General features: G+C 39.6%; 1 protein-coding gene across 1 annotated transcript in view; it reads right to left on the bottom strand.

Annotated features, from left to right (window-relative positions):
- Nucleotides 1-20878, bottom strand: part of FBXW8 (F-box and WD repeat domain containing 8) — a 108877-nt gene that overhangs the window by 66655 nt on the left and 21344 nt on the right. The window contains exons 3-4 of the mRNA XM_063085616.1: nt 11904-12068; nt 7911-7999 (exon numbers count right to left, since the gene is read on the bottom strand). Coding sequence (XP_062941686.1) covers nt 7911-7999; nt 11904-12068 — 254 coding nt within the window. The remainder of the gene's footprint in view (nt 1-7910; nt 8000-11903; nt 12069-20878) is intronic.

Raw genomic sequence — 20878 nt, 5'->3', positions numbered from 1 at the left:
CAATATGCTGGCAGCAGGAGTGTGAGGCTGGGCAAATACAATCTGAGCCTCCCATACCTGCTTCACAGGTGCTGTGGAAGAACATATAGAATGGCTAGTGAAACTTCACCCTCTATAGGGTCATACTCTTGCAGCTACCCCTAAACAAGGTCACAATTCTATTCTGATCAGGCACCCACAGCAGCCAAGAGGAGCCTTGTTATAAGGACTTACACCAGGAACAGCAAATGGTTTTATTTGTGTGTCAAATCCAGTAAGTTGGTAGTGGCTGCCTAGAGCGCTGTGTTGAGAAGGATTCTGAAGCTGTACTCCATCCAACTCATCAGAAAAATAAATACTGTAATGGATTATTAATGACCACTGCTGATGCAGGAGTGAGAAAGGGCAGCATCTCTGCCCAATACAAAACTCTACCTGTCCAAGGCCTAGTCATCCTTCCAGATTCAGATGAAAGGTCACTTCCCAGGAGGAACCCAGCCTGATGCTAAGCCTATAGGAGATGCCTCACCCCAGTCTGTTGTGGTGCTCTGCTCTTCCTTTACAATACACTGTGGGAGATGCTAGTGTAACTGCCAGTAACCGTCCCTTGTCAGCCTGTAAACTCCTGTCAGCAAGGGATGTGTGTGTAGTATTCATCCATGCTTAGTGAATGTTGGCTGAATGGATGAATCTACTGGTTTAAACCTAGAAAACAGAAATGGTTTAAAGCCTACTGAGTGATTAAGCAGAGGCCCCCCAAAATGCAGTGCCTACATTTCAATAAACATTTATGCCCTTAAGATGCTGAGGTTTTAAGAATTATTCACTTGCTCTATACTTTGTTCAGAAATACGAAAGATAACAAATCAATAAAAGCAAGAGTATTTACTATTTTCTATGAAACATGACTGTGTTGTATTATGCAATTAACAAAATGAACTCAATCCCACGGTGCAGAGTCTTTCTGTGGAAATGCACTACTACAAACATCAAGTGGAGCTTAAGATGCATCAATTGAAAAATAATGAACATCTTAATGGACCTTACGAGATACATGCACTACACACTTAAAACTGTTTTCCATACATCTTGGTTAATCACAATCAATAGAGCCAGAGTCAATGATGATTATGCAGAGTTATTGTAGCTGTGGCCCTTCTCATTATTCCTTAGAGAACCAGAGATGGATAAATGCAGTCATGAGTTCACCAGTATTTATTAAGGACATTCTGAAGATCCTTCATTAAAGATATAATAAATGTAATGCTCTCCTCTAGATACTTATCAATATCTTACCTCAGACTTATTTACCAGAAGAGCATGTATACCTCACAGCAGAAAATAAATAAATAAATTTAAAAGTATTTTAAAAAAGGGGTCCCTAACGGGTAATGATCAAATTCCTTATGGGAAACAGCCCGATGTTATAATAAGCAGCACAAAATGTACACAAAACAAGGTTGAAAGGAAAACTGTCAAGAGAAGTTTTCTGAAAAGGAGAAAGATGAAAAGCATGTCCTGAGTAAGTACAAGTATGGGTGACATTTATCTAACACAACTTTATCACCAATCTGTATTTACAAAGCATCTGTTATCTCGAGAGCCTCAAAGTAATCCATAGGTATATCTGTTTCCTATACATTCACATGAAACTAGCAGAGTATTAGAAATACCATCCTTGTGGACTTCAATTCCTAAATAGCAAATATTTTAAAATTCAGGGCAAATATATACTATTTCGAATCAGTACCACTGTTAATATTTTGGCATGGCACACAATCAATAGAAAGGTACATTTTTAATTACTGGGAAAAGTGGAGAAAAAAAAAATGACTAAAGCCAAATAGTTCATATTACCTTAGATGACTATGTTTAAACATTTTTCCAATAGTTTTTCATTATAAAACAATGATAAAATTCCACTGAAGTGCTAATAGAAAAACGACCCAGAGATGCAGACACCAAATTTTATATATATTAACTGGAAGCTCCAAATTTTGCTTCATGTATACAGAAGACTGGAAATCCTTCCAACTCTGATGTCCAGGTTGTGTAGACAGAGGTAATAAGGATAAAAACAAATTTGAATCAGGTCATAACTGGCAGCTGAAGCAACAGCCAGAGTTGACATGGTTGCTAGAGAGAGGTGTGGGCAGTTTTGCTATATATCTACTTGGACAACATGCCTCAAAGGGAATGAGATAGTATGGGTCAACTGAATATTTTTAGGGAAAGACAAGAGCTAATATTTTACATTAAATGATACAGTTTTCCCTCTAACCACTTTGGCAGAGAAACATGGATACACAGTTGCTATTCCTTCTAGTAAAGGCAGGAACTGTGTGCTAAAAAGGCAGATCACATCAGCAGAAAATAGGGCAGAAAAACATTTAGGAGTACTGAAAAAAACCTTGACACAGTAAAGATGCTTAAACCTTAGAAGGAAAAAATGGCCCTCTAATGTGAATAGAAAGTGTGCTTTCTTATGCAAACTGAAATGCTTCAGACTTATGAATCTTAAGTAACATGGAGGAGGGAGTTTATTGGAAAATACCACCATACTCCTGGGCTTCTGATAAAAGCTTTTGGTAAGCTAATGGCTTAATGGTTAGCAGAGATGGCACTGGGGCCTCCAAGGAACTCCACGTTTTATCTGAGATGTTCTCCTTCACTAGATGGCTCTCCTTCACCACTTATGGCAAATTACACCTAGCCCTACACCTCAGGTGTATACTGCAACCTTTCTGAACTCATGATGTCATCTGTTTGCAACAGTCTTAACTTCCGGAGTGCAGCCAGGGAGAAGAACAGTCCAAGTGTCAAAAAACAGAACGGGGATGTTTCCATATCTCCTTTTCTTCCATTCTTTTTCCTCAATGATAAACATATAATTTTTAAAAATTCTAAAATTCGAAGAGCTGTCACCACAAAACACAAAACAGACAAATGACACATTTCCTGATCACTTATTATCAATAAATTTTCCACATAACATCTTTTTTAAAATACAAGGAAAGCATACACTAAACTTCACTAGCATTTCAGGATTGACAACAGATTACAGAAAAAAATGCACTCAAAGGCTGAATGTTGAGAGAATGTAAGGTAGCTTATTCTGTAGAGATTGGTGACTTCTGAACACAAATTTTTCTCGTTAAAAAAATGTGAGATTTTAGCCAGAAAAACTGAAGTAAATGTTGTTTCTGAATTGCTTAGTCACAGTTAAAGGAACTTTCTCTTATCTAATCAGCAAAGAAAACAACTGGTTCAGGTATTTTCTGGGATGCTGCATATCACTGCTAAGCGGCCAACTGAGACCACAGAAAGGCAAGAGAAAGGGCCAGGGAGGCAAGTGGTACGTAAAGGAAGCTCAGTGAGTGTGGAGTCACAGGAGTGTGAGGACACTTTATTCCATACACACTTTCCTTAGTTTATTGGCGCTGGGACTGGTGTTAGACTCTAAGGGAGCAAAGATGCCTAATACATGGTCCCCATGACTTCAAGAGGGGTACTGTCAATAGGATCAAGCACTGCCAAGAGGCTAAAGAGGATGGGCTAGGAAAAGGCCATTGGTTCACTGACCAATAGGTCACTGGTGACCTCTGAGAGTACAGTGCAGTGGAAGGGCTGGGACAGAAGCCAGCTCTCAGGAGGTTAGAGGTGGAGAGGAAAGAAGGGACGCGAACTCTCCCATTATTTATGGCACTGACGGGAAGAAGGGAGGAGGTATGTTCAGCAGCAGGCTGGAGGACTGGTTTGGAGACTTCAAACCAAAAAGTTAAATTGGAGAGAAGTTGTTGAGGGATGTGAAAGCACTCTAAAATCATTTCTTAATCTAAAAATGTCATAAAAATGCATTCCCCTAAATCCAATAATTCTACTTATGGGACTCTAGCCTAGGAAAATAATCAGGAATGCGAGGGTAATGGAAGAACTTTAACTCTTTAGTCTACACACTTATATGGAATTTAAGGTTTCTACATTAGCACGTGTATTATAATTTTTAAATAAAGAAGATTTGTAGTACAGAAAGGAAAAAAACCTGCAAACCTCTGTATATGAAATATTCATAACATTCTATAATAAAACACAAGAAATAACTTTAATATCCACTACTAGGGAAATGAATAAAAAAATTAAGATGTAATTCTTCAAGGAGTTTTTGCAACAAATCAAAAAAAGTAATGAAAAGTATGTAATAACATGTGGGGGAAATCTCATAAGTTTAGTTTTTTTTTTTTTTTTTTTTTTTTTGAGAAAAGGCCAAAAATGTAATGTAGGCTATAAATATATTATGTAAAAATACGTATAGAAATACAGACTGAAAACCAAACCATACACACCAAAAACCATAACAGGGGTTGTGTTACATGCTAGGATTTAAGTGGCTTTCTCTTGTCCACTTTCTAACACTTTTGCAAAAACACGGTTTTACTAACCACTTCTATTTTTAAAAAGAAAAGAAAGATGCATGCCACACACACAAAAAAAGCAACATGATGCTATGATAGACAAGGCTTCAGAGCAGCAAATGAGGGCTGGCACAGGCAGCTCTGGTGCCCAGCTCTACATGTGGGCATTACAGAAGCGCGGCAGGATGGTGCAGTACACGCGTGCCCAGCCTCCATCACCCTACACAAAATGGGGTTGTGGAACAGATGATCTCTAAAGCTCCTTCCAAGTTTAAAATCCTATGATTCTAAGTTGAAAAACTAAGAAATTAGAGAACAGACAGGAGAAAGTAGGCATTTCTCCAGTTTCCCACATTACATGTAGTATACAGGTGGTAGGGGAAGGGGAAGCCTGTATTAAATCTTAATGCTCACTCCGTACAAAACATAGACAAGCACTATAGAACTTTGAAATATTACATACCACCCTTAATTTTAAAAGATGCTTACAAATTAACTGGAAAAAAAAATACATGGCTGTAAAATTAAAAATGATTTCTAAGTAAAAGAACAATATAAAACAAAAATGTTCAGGTGAAGCTGAGAGGCCACATGATTAGCTGCCCTATAAGCTTCAGGTAATCACTTCTCCAGGAGTTATGAGAAGAGCAGATATGGGGAGAGGGAGAGGTTATTGGGCTAGGATGCTACAGAAACCTATGGGAAGAGACAGGACTGGATTGACCTTAAAGAATGAGTACTGGGTTTCTTTTCAAGGTGATGAAAACATTCTGGAATTAGTGGTGCTGGTTGCACCACCTTGTGCATCTACTAAAAAAAAAAAAAAAAAATCACTGAATTGTACACTTTAAAAGGGTGAATTTTATGGTATGTGAATTATGTTTCAATTGAAAAAAAAAAGGATGTGGTCAGAGATGACTAAATAGAACAGTGTAGAAAAAACCAAAGGTATAGTTGAGGAGATTAATGAGGAAAAAGGAAGGTTGGAAACAAATTTCAAAGAACTCTGAGCATCAGGAAAAGGGAACTGGAAATTATTCACATGATAGTAAGGAAAGCAAAAACTCATGGACAGAAGAGTGAACTATCAAAAGCTTTGAGAATAATGTCTGTTTCCCTGCTGGAAAAGCAAGGCTCTGTTAAGCAGAGGCCACATCTATTTACATGATAGGGACTCAAGTGTCCATCATGTTAAGTTTATGAGTGAATGACTATTTTAAGGTTACTCTGGTTTTGTGTGAAAAGAAGAGTAAAGAAGAACCAAGACTGGGTCAATTGTGAGGCTAACTGCAATAAATATTAGTCTAGGACTAGGCAACATCACCCTAAACCAGGAACATTTACAGAGAGTTGGAAAGTAGGAGAAGAAAGACATTTCACAAGTCTTTGTTACCCATCCATGATATGAAATATATTTAATAGGTTTAAATGCAAAAATGTTTTATAGTTTAGCTCTAGATACGTAAGACTAAACCTCTGAACAGCCACTTGTGTAAAAGAAAGAGAAAAAGGAGGGGAAGAAGAAAAATAAGAGAAACACAAGGTAAGTATAAGAGAAAGAAATGGTGAGGTGGCCACTGTCTCTTTAAGAAGCTCCTTGGAGATACATAACTGTACAAAGCCTGGTGAATACAACATTGATTGGGAATGAGGTAACCACAAACACCGCTGTCTCAAATGAAAAGGGATTCAAGATCTGACCCAGAAAACAAGCATCGTAACCACCAGATAAAATTTTAATGATAAACACAAGATGCTCTGCATATAAGCAAGATTGAAATATCTCATGCTCAGCTATAAATGTAAGGTTCTCTTAGAAAGAGGAGCCGTGAGGAGCCTCTCTGACCCACAGATCAAGTTTCATCTTATCGATCCAAAAACTCTGCCATTGCTTTGCTTTGTGCTGGCATAATCTGTAATGTTGAACAGACCTCCAGGGAACCGAGAGGCAGGGAAAGGACTGGCATCTGGACTCATAGTCAACCTGCCTTTTGGGAGTTCCACATCCAGATAAGAAATTTGTAACTGGCTTTCAAGATTAAAGTTTCTCCTTTGTTTCTAGTTTCTTTTATGATTCTTTCAGTCCAGTCTCAGCATTCTGTCCTTCAGTGTCTTCTGACACACTAGGTGGAGACCCCTTTAAGCTAGAGTGATACAAGTACCTTTTGGAGTTACTGCTGATTCTCAGAATTAGTGGGTGGAAAGGACCTTGCATTTCATGAGCTTTTAGACCCACATTTTAGCATTGAGGTGCAAAAGCCCAATGTCATACAACTGGATGGATGGAATTCCAGATTTCTGGTCCATTAATCTTTCTAAAAATAATAGTTCTACAGCACTCTCAACAAAGGCATTAAACTCTAAATTACAGCCTGTAAAACAGAGGCTAAAGAAAAGTGTTCCTCCTAGGCATATCTTGTTTAAAGCAAAAATACTTTTCAATAGGCACTGCATATCACAAAATATTAAAATAATCCGACTGTTTGGCATTTCAACTTAAATGGTGCTCATTGAGGAATGCGACTTAAGGAAAGATTTTTCTTTAAAGAAAAAGACTTAGCTACTGCTAGTTTGTAAGTCCAAAGTTGGTTTTTGTTTTTATTTTCCTACAGGCAAGACTTCCCTGAGGTGGCTCATTCCAAAGTAGATCCAGACTCAGAAGTTTAAGTGTTCTGGCCTCTACTTTATGGCATTAAGTATACAATTTGAGACTGTAATTCAAGACACCTTTCTAATCCAAAATTAAACTTGAGCTTCTTATTGTACATTAAAGAAATACATAAATGCACCTCTGTAGCAAAACATGAAGAATTCATGAAAGTGATTTTTCAAACAGAAGCCAAAGGAATTTACAGAGGTTAAAATTAAATTTCTTGGGCCGGGCCCGTGGCTCACTCAGGAGAGTGCGGCGCTGGGAGCGCAGTGACGCTCCCGCCGCCGGTTCAGATCCTATATAGGAATGACCGGTGCACTCACTGGCTGAGTGCCGGTCACGAAAAACGACAAAAAAAAAAAAAAAAAAAAATTAAATTTCTTGGCCATGGAGACAAATAAAAAGCCCATTTCAGGACAACTTAATTAGTTAATATGTACTACATGGTGGGGAAGAAGGATGTGTGGCCACAGCCCTTCCTCACAATAAAGCCTCCAGAACAGAACCTGTTTGTGCCAACACTTATTATTCTTGCTTGACTTTTATTTTATGTCTTCATAAAATACAAACCATTGGCCTTAATGACATCTCACACAACATGCCACAAGAGTAATTCACAAGCTGGGAAAGACATATTAAGATGAATGGGTTACAGATCTGTGCGACACCACTCGCTCTCACCTATTGCTCCCGAGCTCTCGAATACCAGAGAACAGAATCCTGGAGACTTTCCATTTTAAACATGGGCTATCATTGAGGAAGGGACATACTCTTGAGGGAAGATAAGGTCGCTGGTACTCAGGGCAGCACATAAAAAATGAAAGACATGAAGATGAAGAGCATTAAGTGAAAACAGTTTTGCTTACCCAGCAATGACAACGCCATCGTGAGAATGCACATCACATAAAACTGCATCAGGAACGTGTTCCAGCTCGCTCACGGCACCTTTGCGATTCTGCATAAGGAAATGGGGGATGCAGTTTATACTGTTCTTGGGGCAGCCAGAAGACAAAACATTTCGCTTTCACCTACATCCCATAGCAATTTTCCACGGCATCTACGACATTCAAAGTTATCTGGGTATTCAAAAGGGCAAAGATGACAACACATTAAGCTAGTAAGTGTGTATGAGTTACCACATACACAAAGGCACTGAACGAGAGAGGGCAGGGGATGTGTGAGACACTGTCCTGTCCACAAGGAGGTTATAGAATACAAAGGCAATATGTGCACACAAATTGCTACAATCCACAGTAGGCTGGTAAGTATCTGCTGGTAGAGGGAGATATCTGAAGAAGTTTGTAAAATATATTAAAAAGTTTTAAAGATACTTTACCTGTAAAAACTCTTACAAGAACTCTCAGAATAAAATGAAAAATGACATACAAATACATAAAGATCAGGATGGGGAAAAGGAAGAGAAGAGAAGAAATTCTTTTTCTTTCTTTTAACTGACATGTAATAATTAGAAATGACATTATTTCTTATTGAGAGGTCAGAGGTGTTTTGGAAACAGTATTTAAAGGAAACCCTAAAGCCTAAACATGGGTTGCTCCTGAGGAAGAGAACTAGGTGGTGGGTGGAACATGGTGAGAGGGAGATGTATTTTCCACTTTATGCCCTTCTGTGACTTTTGAATTACTTTACCATGATTATTTATTATTGATTCAGAAAATATATTTAAAAAACAATTATTTTTTAAGTAAAAATAAAGGGAATCTGAAAGGATATAAAGTATTTACATGTGAGAGGTTAGGAAGAAAAAGACAGTTAAGCCAAAAAGCAGGCATGATTAAAGGTATTCAAGAATGTCAAGTAATCAAGAATTTCAACTTTGCCAGACTAGCAGAAGAATTAGAAATAGTGTGTGTAAGTGCCAAGCACAATTCTTAACATACACCAAAGTTCAACAAGTGGTAGGTAGCTGCTGTTATTATTATTTACATTCTCAGGAAAAAGATGATGACAGCCATTCCATGAAGATCTACATTCATTAAGCAGCTAGACTCCAGAAACCATGCAAGATAACTTGCACAATGACCTTAACCTATCTGAGGGCCAAGTCTAAGGGCTGAGGGACAAAACTGGACACATCCAAATGGAGTTATTCTACTATGGAGATATAGGGAGGGAAGGGAAGGATTTGGGAATCATCTCTGTGAGGGCCACAGCCAAAGTTACAGGAACAGAAAAGCTCTTTTGAGGGAAAACATATTGAAAGAAAAAGAGGGCTTGAGAAAAACACCTGGTGCTTATGGAATTTACTAATTTCTGTCAGGTGGTTGCCCTCTCCCTCATGGGCTTTAACCCCACACTGGAATTCTAGTCGTAGAGACGTCCTAGAATGCCAGAGTTAAAAAGAGTGTATGCATACACCAGGAAAAGGAATACTATGGCCAACACAACCAGTTTATCAAATCGTTTCCAGATTGGCTCTTAACTGCAGGTCCAGGTAAGTTCTTGCATTTACAGGTCATCCCCATGTGGAGATACCTGAGAACTCTGAGGTCCCTTCTGGGGCTTCCCCGGACACTGACCTAGGAGATACCAAACCAAATCACCTGCCCAACCATCCTGAAGGGGACCACAAACAGTATGGCACCACTGTATCTGTGTGCAAAGGCCTCAGAGCTCCGACAGCCCATTCTGCCCAAGCACTGAGCATGGGCCAGGCTCCACAGCAGAAGTGTAAGACGTACTTCTACAGACATTCCTGCAACATGCTGTGAGTGATGCCACTCTTAGCCCCTCTCCAGAAATGAGAAACGGAAGCCTACAAAGGTAAAGCAATTTTCTCTGACATGATCTTTCATGTTTTGATAAGGCTTTCTTTCATTCTAGAATTATAATAATAATAATCCCATCATTACATTTAATGAAACAGTTATTTAAAATTTCACTCAGCTGGCCAGTTAGCTCACTTGGTAGAGTGTGGTGCTCATAACACCAAGGTCAAGGGTTTGGATCCCCATACCACCCAGCTGCCAAAAAGAAAAATTACATAAATAAAAAATAAAATTTCAGTGATGTAGTCTTCACTGTTAATAGTGTCAAGAACTGTGCCTGAGACACTGCAAATAGAAGTACACATTCTGCCCGCAGTTCTACTCCAGTTCACTCAGCCAACAACCATTTATAAAGCACTTACCAAACATATGGGGTTTGTGCTTATTAGACAAAAACAATAAACACAAATTCTGTTCAATTTTACATAGCTTGTATACTGTTATTAAGTGCCAAACACTATGAGGTGAGGTCTGTAAACGCTTTCACTTCTGCCAGACCAAATGTGGATATACCTGCCTTCCTCCTTGCTTTCTCTATCACCAAAGAGGAAGCAAAAAAACTTGGCTGCTACTTTCTCTGTCACAGTCTGACATCTCTGAATTCGAGCCAGGGGACCCTGAATATCTCCAGCTCTCACTCTCACAGATCTCAGAAATATCCCTCCTTGCTGGACAGAAAGGCCCCAATTAACACCCAACTCTCAAGCTTTCTTCAAATTGCAGCCCCTCCTCTGCTTTTCTGGCCACAGTTTGCCTGAGCAGCTTTCTTTGTCAAACCTTTTCTGCCTGTCTTTCACCTATGTCCATTACAGAGACCTAACCAGGCACACAGGCAAGAGGGCTGGGAGGCCCCACCAGATGACTTTATTATTTATCTGAATGCAAACAGAATCTGTGGGGCCAGTGTGGCTTGCCTTAGTGACTTTCTTAGGTCATTTTCTTAATAGCCTAAGAAAGAATAGCTACCCTAATTCTCCTCAGAATGGTGGTTCTCAACCAGGGGCAAGTTTTCCCCCCAGGGAACATCTGGCAATGCCTGGAGACATTTTTGGTTGTCACAACTGGGGGGAGGAGGAAAATATTACTGACATTTAGTGAGTAGAGGCCAGGAATGTGGCTCAACAACCCGCAATGCACAGGACAGCCCCCCACAACAAAGAATTATCTGGGCCTAAATGTCACTAGTGCTGGGGTTGAGAAACCCTGAATTAGAAAAACACTGCTCTTATGAGTTCTGCTAGAAACTGTGTGAGGTTGCCCAGATCAAGCATATTGGTCACTAATCAGGTTAAGAGGTGACTAGGGACAGACATGCACATAGGCAATATGTCACCATCAGTAATGAGCAAAAGCTTGTAAATCTCAAAGTCTATTAGAATTGACCTGTACAGGAGAGGAAAGAGTATAATTCTATCCCTTCTCTGCAGCTGAATATCCAGCTTCCCAGGTGGAAAAGAAACAATGCCACCACAATGCTGCTGTGTCATGCCCCAAACCACTTTATGTAACACAGTTCTTGACAGTTATCTCCTATAGAAACACTTCCCTGTGCAAATTCTCTTAGCTGTGATCTAATATTTCTGTAGAGACTTTGAAGTGATAAATGTTATGGAAGGAAGCCAATAGGTTATATGAGGGAAGAGAAGACAGTGCTTAGAAATGTTTAATAATCTCTCTTACATTTACTGGAAATGACATTTTCAGCTACTCTTTTGCATGCAAGTGGTGCTTTTGCTTCCTTGGTCCCTCCAGAGGGTTGATGAAAGTGAAAGGGGGCTGCACTGGGCACTCCTCCAACGACCCTACCCATCAGAGGGGAAGTCACTGATAACCCAACCTCACCCTTCCTCTCTGGAGAGCAAGAGGATGCTCCCAAATCTTGTGGTTGAAAATAGGAGCAGATATTTTAATGGAGAACAAGATGGGCAACAAGTCACCACAGCTGAAGGGGCTGCTCAGCATCCTTCTCTCCCTTCACTTTTGGAAATTAATTTCAGGTTGTATTCAAAGGCTTGGATTCCCATGTCCTTGTAGGGTATTCTTGTACAGGTAACGATATTGGCCACTGCCTACCTTCCAGTTGGTTCTTAACATGTGTTCCCTGGCGAGGCACTCTTGGAAGATGAGCTTCCAGCAAGAATAGTCAGAGATGCTGCTCTCTGGAAGGTGCCCTTCCTGCTGGCACAGCCTGTACCACAGCACTTCATCTTCTGCAATCACCTTCCACGTCTTGCTCACCTAGTACAGCACAAGTGACACAAATGTCAAATTCTGCAATTAGAGAAGCCCCTTGCCATCCAAAAATCAATCAACACCTATATTACTGCCCTGGGTTTATGGCAGTATAAAATGTCTCATTAACAAAACACTCTGAGGTGAAAAAAAATACGAGCAAATGTTTCCAGCTTTATCTTTCAAGATTTCGAAATTGTTGTACCACCATGTAATACACATTATAGACTACTCAGTTAAATTATTATCTAACAAGAGAAAAAATGCACAAATATAATTAATGCAAAAATACAAACTTTAACACGGTAATTACCTACACAATCATACACGGCTTTTCAGAACAGACTTGCTTTACTTTTTACCAATAGCACTTGTATTTCCATCTTACAGAACTGGAGATTGATGGCCTCTGAAATGAAAGGCTATAATAAAATAAATACCTGTAACTCAGAACTTCTGATTGTATAAGAAATCCAAATTTATATTACACGTAAGAATTTAGATTTTAAATGCATATATATATTTTTAAAAGTTTAACAAAAAACTCAAGCTGTTAACTAGGATTATAAGATCCGATAGAGAGAAATTAATGTTATGTCTGGCCTGAATTTCAACTCCCAACAGTATCCAGAGGAAATGGCCATTTTAGCCATTAGCGTTTTATTTTCCAACCCTAATTTAGGGAAACAATGGATTTACTTCATGGGATAATGTGAAAAGTTGGCCAGATTGCAAAAGATGGACTCTGCTGGCCAGATGAGAAACTGATCCAGGAGGTCAACATAATCTGGGGTCGGAGGCACATTCTGGTAAAGAAGGAACAAGTGCTCAAGTTTTCTGCCCATCCTAAGGTTGAAACTCACTTCTAATAAAGTGAGAGTGGTGACCACTGGTTTACAGTAAACTGTGCTCTTTAGCACTCCCTTGGGTCCACTTCAAGACATCAAAGACAGAGACAAGAAGAAAGAGCATGAGACAAAGTAAGAATGCACAGCATATGCACAGCAGGCTCTTGCTGCACATGGTGCCTTGGCTGATAAAGTATCAAAAGAGAGTTAAAGCTCAGGCTGACTGAGTAAAGAGCTCCGAGAATCTGCTTCTCCATAAAAGCAACAAGAATACTGTCCAAAATAGTCACAATCAACTTTTTCAGAACTCTGAAAATTTATGAAAGGTTTGCAACATTATGAGATACATTTTATTCAAGAAAAATGGCTGAGTCTCAGTAAGAACAATGACCTCTGGGTCATTTTAACTTGTACTAATCCCATCTCCTCCAGCTCCATAGTAGTCTTAAAAACTAATAGCCTTGCAACTATGGTAGCTGTGAAAACCAGCAGCCTAGCTGCCACTGGAGGGGCCAGATGGTTTCTGAGCTCCTCCAAAATATATTCCCCAGAAAACTGTTACCATTTGACCTGTCTGGCAGCTTGCTGGAAAGCTCTACCCTCCAGGCTTGTCTTTATCTGAACTAACTGAGCTCTTCCTCTGTCCTATCTCCAGGGCATTTGTCCAGTACAATAAAGACAACTGTTTGACACTGCAGCTGCCTGAGGTGGCACTTCCAGTTTAGGTTAACAAGAAGCTGACCAAAAAAGCTTAAGCAGAAAAACTGGGAAGTGGGATTCCATGTGGGGCTTTGAAAGGCTCTGATATCTTCCTGGGAGTCTCAAATGCCATGTGCATGTGCCCAGGAAAGACCTGAGAAGGACCTGATCTCTCCATTCTGGCTGACCGTGAGGCTCTGCACAGGCAGGAAATGAAGGCTAAGGCAGAGCTGTAAACGGCTGGAACAGTGAAGTAACAACCCAACATACAGATAGCACCTCAGCAAAGGCTGGGAGACTTATTGATTTGATGGATTTAAGGAAATCTCTGTCTAATCATTAGCTAACCAGTAAGCTAACTGAGCAGAAACTTCAGTGGCCACAAATGACAAAGAATACAAACTAATTAGTCCAGAAAAGCCACTAAACAAACTGCAGCAACAACAAACAGCAATAAAAAATCTGCAGAGAAAGGAGAATCTGATTTCTAGAGTTGCTACATTATATTATTTAAAATGTTCAGTTTTTAATGAAAAATTATGAGATGTGCAAAGAAACAGAAAAGTAGAATCCATACATAGGGAAAAAAAGCAGTCAACAGAAAATGTCCCTGCAGAAGTCCAGACATCAGACTTACTAAACAGAGACTTTATATCAGCTATTATACATGTGTTCAAAATACTAAAGGAAAACATGTCTGAAGAAATAAAGGAAAATATAAGAACAATGTCACGTCAATGAAAAATATTAACAAAGAGATAGAAATTATAAAAAAGAACCAAATAGGAGTTCTGGAGTTGAAAAATACAGTAACTGAAACAAAAAATTCACTAGAGGGGCTCAACAACAAATTTAACTGGCAGAAAAATCAGCAAACTTAAAGACAGATCAGCTGAAAGTACCCAGCCCAGGGGAAAAAAAAAATAAAGAAAAAACTCCAAAACAACAAAACAAAAACCAAAAAAATGAAAAAAATGGACAGAGCCTCAGAGACCTGTGGAATACCACCCAACTGTACCAACATATGCAAAATGAAGCTATATTGGAAAAGTTTGGGTATACTATTAGAATTAAGTGGGTATTAATCCAAACTACATTGTTTTAAGTTAAGATGTTCATTATAATCCTTAGGGCAACCATTAACAAAATAATTCAAAAAAAGAAACAAGGGAATTAAAATGGGCATACTAGAAAATATCTATTTAACACAAAAGAAGGCAGTAATGAAGAAACAGAGGAACAAAGGAGACGTAAGACACACAGAAAGAGGCTAAAATTTGCAAAGTGAAAATTAGAATTTAACAACCCAGCTTGTCTCAGTCTCAAAATTTCCGATTTTCCATCTCAAGCAAACTGTACCAAAAATAATCATTACTAAAGTATCTTATTTAACCAAAAGCATGTCAAAGCAATACTGACCGACATAACACTCTGATGGCACATTACAGTTCTGGTTTCCTTAAATTACACTTCTGTTCCACGTGTGACAAACAGACCACCTAAGTCACTTTCTCTGTAGACATGGACACTTTGCATGGAATGCATAGCATCAGAAGTTAAACCACATGGCATAAATAAGTAGCAAGTCTTCCATCATTTTTCTGAACCAAAACGTTACACTGGCTCAAGTCTTCAATGGTTTGGAAACTGAAGAATTCAGAGGGGTCTTGGAGATCAACCAGGCACATTTCCTCATTGCAAGAAAGCTCCTCCCAGCATTGCTGGCTGATGGAGGTCACAACAATCCCGGAATGCTCTGGTGGAGGGCTGGCCTCCCAAATCAGCCTGATCTACCACAAGGCAGTGTGCCTATTGGAAAGTATTCCCTTCCACTGCAGAAAACTAACTCCACCTATGGCCCTTTTGAAGAAGACATCTATTCCCTCTTACTCCTAACAGTCCCTCAAACAGCTGAAAACAGCCATCACATTTCCCCTTAGTAATTTCTTCATAGGTCTAAATATTATCCATTTCCTTCAACTATTTGTCATATAACAAGTTTCCAAACCCATCACTCTCCGAATATACCTAACATTTGTACATCTATGCTGTACCTCTTCAAATGTGGTACTCTTTAGGACTGAACAATACCCCAAATATGGGCTGTCAAGTGCCATAACAGAAAACTCTTATCAGACATTAGTTTGCTGCTTCACTTGTTGTAGATATGTTATCATGGATACTCAACTAATGGTCCACTAAAGCTTCTGGAGTCTGTTTAATTGATTAAATATTTAAGGCAGACAAAAGAGGTGTAAAGAATATTGTGAATACCCATAGACTCACTAATCACTAAGAAATAAAATGCTGCTAATAAGCTTAAAACTCCTGCATATCTGTCACTCTCCACATTCTCTTCCCCCCAATGGTAAGCTGAATGTGGTGTTTATCATTCTTCAGGGTTTTTATAAACACAAACTGCAATTAGAAGAAAAAAAAAGTCCCAACTTCTTTCTTCCACGGCGTTTTTTTTTTTTTACATGTCAATTCTAAACTTTCTATTAATTTTAAATCCCACCTCACTGCCTGCTCCATACCCCAGCATTTTAGCTGCTTCAGATCAACTTTGAATTCCAATTCTGTCATCCATTGCATTAGCTACTTCTCCCATTCACAATTAATCTGCAAAATATGGTCTATGGCCTTCATATCTTAATTTTTTTTTTAAAGTTAACCAGGATGGGGCTGAGGACAAAGCCCTGTGGCAAACCACTGGAGCCCACCTCCCCGGCTGACATGAATCCATTAAGCAGCCACCCTGGGCATGGCCACAGCATCAGTTACAAGTCTACTTAACCACGCTGTCTACTCTTTTCCATCTTAGCCTTAAGGGCTCAGGGAAACAAACCCTCATCTGATCATAAGTGGTCAGGCAATAAAGAATGGGATAATGACTCAATAACACTGGAGCTCCAGTTTTGACTAGACAGAACACCATAGTTTTGTTCTTGGCATGATTGGTCCACAGCTGAGCCTACCTATGACACCCGGGTGGTGTCTGTCCATCTATCTGTGCCAGGGCAAGCCTGAGCACTAGGCAATCATGAAGCATAGATAGGGTAGACCAACATCAGCTGTGATGGAACCAGGCCACAATTCAAGCAGTTCCAGAGCAGAGTACATCCCCTAACAAACCCCTGGAAGTCAGGATTAAATAAGGTAGAAGATAAAGAGTAATATACAGAGACCCTCACGGGTTGTCAAAGGCAGAAAATGCTAACTAAACACAGGACAACTTTACTCTGATCTTTGGGATACGTGAGCCTTTTTTGTAAAAAACATAAAACATAAAATTTTGTAAAAATGATTAATAACTATGAACAAAAGACTCAGAGAGGCTAAGAGATCATATACACGTAGTCATAATGTCATTACACAGACCAGCACTTCCCAAAGCATGTTTAGTAGAACAACAGCTCCTCGGGTATTGATAAATTACTTAAACAAAGATTCCATGGTCAAATGGGTTTACGGAACACTGGCTGAAACAAAACAAAGCGTGATTCTTTGCTGCAGGACTTCTGAGAGCTTTTAACAGACTGACGTATTATATATCTCTAAGAAGGGGATATAGGAAGCTATGTCTCCTGAACTTATTTGGTTCCTGACCCCTTCTTGCAAGGAGTATCTGAAAAGCTCAGGGCTCGGCAGAATTCACTTTATATAGAACACTGATATGGGTTATAGGTCAATCGGTTAAGAAATGTGTTGGCTACTAACTACGTGCTAGGCACTAAGGTCAGCAATTCTTGCCTTTCCATCTCAATCTGCCAAACGAATAGATAATTTTTTACATGTGAGAGACATCCCATGTGTATGCCGAGATTGGGAACTTCTTCCCCATTGTTGGGAAGCTATAGGGAAAAGTTTTGGTCCCTGCCCTTATAGTCAGGTTGGATCACCTGACTATAAGGGCAAGCGGGGAAGCAGGGGAACAATCTCTTTAATTCTATAGTCCAAAAATTAGCTACAAGGCTACTTTTTGATAGACAAAGCCTCCGAATCAGCATTTCAGGAAAATACAAATCCAGTACTAAACTAGAAAATCCCAATTAAATTAAACATTCTGGATGGGTTTTCATGAGAACTAAACCATACAAATTTCAGCCACTTTAAAATGAAGAAACTTTTCAGTGGGACTTTTAGAAAGTCTCAAATATATTAGACCTTAAAAACTTTGGAAGCTGAAAACAGATTTTCATATGAGCTTCAAGGAATGCCAAGTCGTTTTAAATAACACAGCCTGAAATTTGTACAACAGGGTTATGGGATGGAAAACTGAGAACAAAAAGTTGATGTTTTGATGTAGCATTCACATCACTAACCCCAGATCACAGTGCTTAATCTGTAGAAAATAATACTCAGGATAAAGTTTAAGTCCTGGATAACAAAAAATCTCTTTGAGGGACTTATAAAAAGTAGAGGTGAGAATTACTTCCAAAAATGGATCAGGATTGTATCTACAATTAGGTATTAAAAACAGAAATGTGTCCTCGGGCCAAGCCCGTGGCGCACTCGGGAGAGTGCGGCGCTGGGAGCGCGGCAACGCTCCCGCCGCGGTTCGGATCCTATATAGGAATGGCTGGTGCACTCACTGGCTGAGTGCCGGTCACGAAAAAGACAAAAAAAAAAAAAGAAAGAAAGAAATGTGTCCTCAATTTCTTTAGCAAAGTATAAAGGATGAGTGATTTTTTTCTTCTTTTAGAGAACAAAAATGACAGGTTTTAAGAATTTCTTTTAATTCTGAAGGAAAAATCAAGAAGGAAAAGACCTAGTTAAACTTTCACAAGCAAATTTTAAAGGGCCTCACCAAGAGAAAATCTTTCTACTTGTTTTGATTTCTTAAGCTATATTAAATTTAGCAGGTTTACGAGCCTGAATTTTCCAAAGTCTAATGGTCTTTCTTCAATACACCAGAATTGGAATGGCCCTACTCAGTAAGAGCCCCACTGAGTGAGCCTCAGCTGCAAGAACTTGCTAATAAAAGTGTCTCCAGCATTTTGCTTTATAGCACCACTGTGAGTTGCAGCATTAAGGAAGAGGGGGGAAAAAAGCTCTTGGCTCAAAAATTAGCTTTATTAGCTCTGCCTGGATTAAGGTTACCAGTGAGGCTCACAACAGGGACAAGTCTCTAAACTTTTCTATTAGAAATAGAAAATATTCACAGGTTCACATACCAACTCTACTTGAGGAGGACATGCCATATGAGAATACTTCAAAAAGTTCGTGGAAAAATGGAATTAAAAGATAATATGAATCCTTCTATGAACTTTTTGAAAACACCTCATGTATAGACAGCTCTATGTGTACTCATTATCTCAATTTCCTCTCTCCCCATTTGCCCTTGAACCCATTAGCATTTCCCCCACTACACCTCTGATTCTGGTCAAGGTCACCAATAACCTCCAAGTTGCCAATGGTCACTTCTCAGTCCTCCTCTTGACAAACAGCAGCATTTAACACCTTTGATCATTTTCTCCTCCTTGAAAACTTTTATCCCTTGGTTCCAAGGGACTATGCACTCTGAGCTTTCCTCCCACCTCACAGGTAATTCCTCCTCAGCCTCCTTTGCTGGCCCCTCATCATCCTCTTAGCCTCTAATCGCTACGGTGTGCCAGGGCCCAATCCTTGAACCTCTCCTCTACCTAAATTCACTGTTTTAATGTTCTAATTTGGTTTCCCGGCTTTAAATACCATCGATGTGCTGGTGGCTTCCAAATTTATATCTCCAGCCCAGAGCTCAACCAAGAACTCATCTTCAGCCGCACATCCAACTACTGATATTCCCCCCAAACATGCTCATCATACAGACTTCTCCTTGTCAGTAAATGGTAACCTCGTCCTTCCAACTGCTCAGGCCAAACGCCATGGAGTCCCTGTTGTCTCTTTCTCTTCCCACATCCAACCAATCAGCAATCCTGACTTTGTCCACTTCTACTGGTTCAATCCTGGTCCCAACCACCATGTTCTTTTCTCTTGATTTCAGCAGCCTTCTAACTGGTCTCCTTGCTGCCATTCTTGTCCCCCTACAGCTTGTTCTCCTCAGGGTAGCCAAAATGATCCCTTTTAAAATATAAGTCAGACCATGTCACTCCTCTGCTCAAAACACTCCAACGGCTTCTCATTCAGAACAAAACTTTAAAACTTCAAGTTCCTTGAATGGATTAAATGCCTTTCACATTCTGACCACATCTCCTTTTACTCTCTTCTGCTCACTACACCCCTGTATTAGTTTCCTATTGTTGCTCTAACAAACTACCACAAACTTAGTGGCTTAAAACTAAGGTTTATTATCTTACAGTCTGGAGGCCAGAAGTCTAAGATCAAGGTGTGGTCAGGGCTGCATTCTTTCTAGAGGCTTCAGGGGAAACTCTGTTTCCTTATGTTCCCCAGCTTCTAGGAGTCACCTACATTCCTCAGCTTGTGGCCCCTTCCTTCATCTTCAAAGCCAGCAACATAGCATCTTCTCTCTGATCTCCTGCTTCCTTCTTATAAGGGGCCTTGTAATTATATTGAGCCCACCTAGATAATCCAAAATAATCACCCCATCTCAAGATCCTTAACTTAATCACATCTGCAAAGGCCCTTTCACCATGAAAGTTAACATATTCATGGGATCCAGGGATTAAGATGTGAACATATTTGGGAGGACCATTATTCAGCATACCACAACCCACCCACTTAGACCTTCCTGTTGTTCCTCAAACATAAGAGGTGGCCTCTGCCTCAGATGAGCCTCAGCTGCACCTGCCCCAAGGCCTTTGCACTTGCTGTTCCCCTCTGCCAGACACCTGCACAGCTTCCTTCTTCCCTCCCTCCGGTCTTTGCTCAAAGGTCACCTTCTCCGTGAAGTCTTCCCTAGCCACTTGAAAGTACACCCCTAACATCACTTCTGCTGTCTTGTTTTCAGCCATAGCACTTATCACCATTTGATATACTCTTTATTGAATTATGTGTTTATTGCATATAATGTAAGCTCTCTAAAAAGCAGTGTGCTTTAAATCTGTTTTGTTCACTGCTGTACTCACTACCTAAAATGACACCTGGTACACAGTAAGCCCTCTGTAAATAACTGAATGACATGAAATAAGTACAACTTTTTAGAAACTCAACTTCTTAAAAAAATGGAATTGCTTTTATTTTCAAGGGTTGTATAAACAGTTCAGCTCCTGGCATGTGCTGCCCCTAGGAAGCTCCAACTTTCTTATTCAAGTGAATTCTCTTGCTTTTTTTTCTTTTAAACTTTTTAATTAAAAAAATTTCAAACAC

This window comes from Cynocephalus volans, chromosome 2 (assembly GCF_027409185.1).
Source record: "Cynocephalus volans isolate mCynVol1 chromosome 2, mCynVol1.pri, whole genome shotgun sequence".
NCBI lineage: Eukaryota > Metazoa > Chordata > Mammalia > Dermoptera > Cynocephalidae > Cynocephalus > Cynocephalus volans.
Note: the sequence above shows the minus strand (reverse complement) of the source record. Positions and strands in the feature narration are given on the sequence as shown.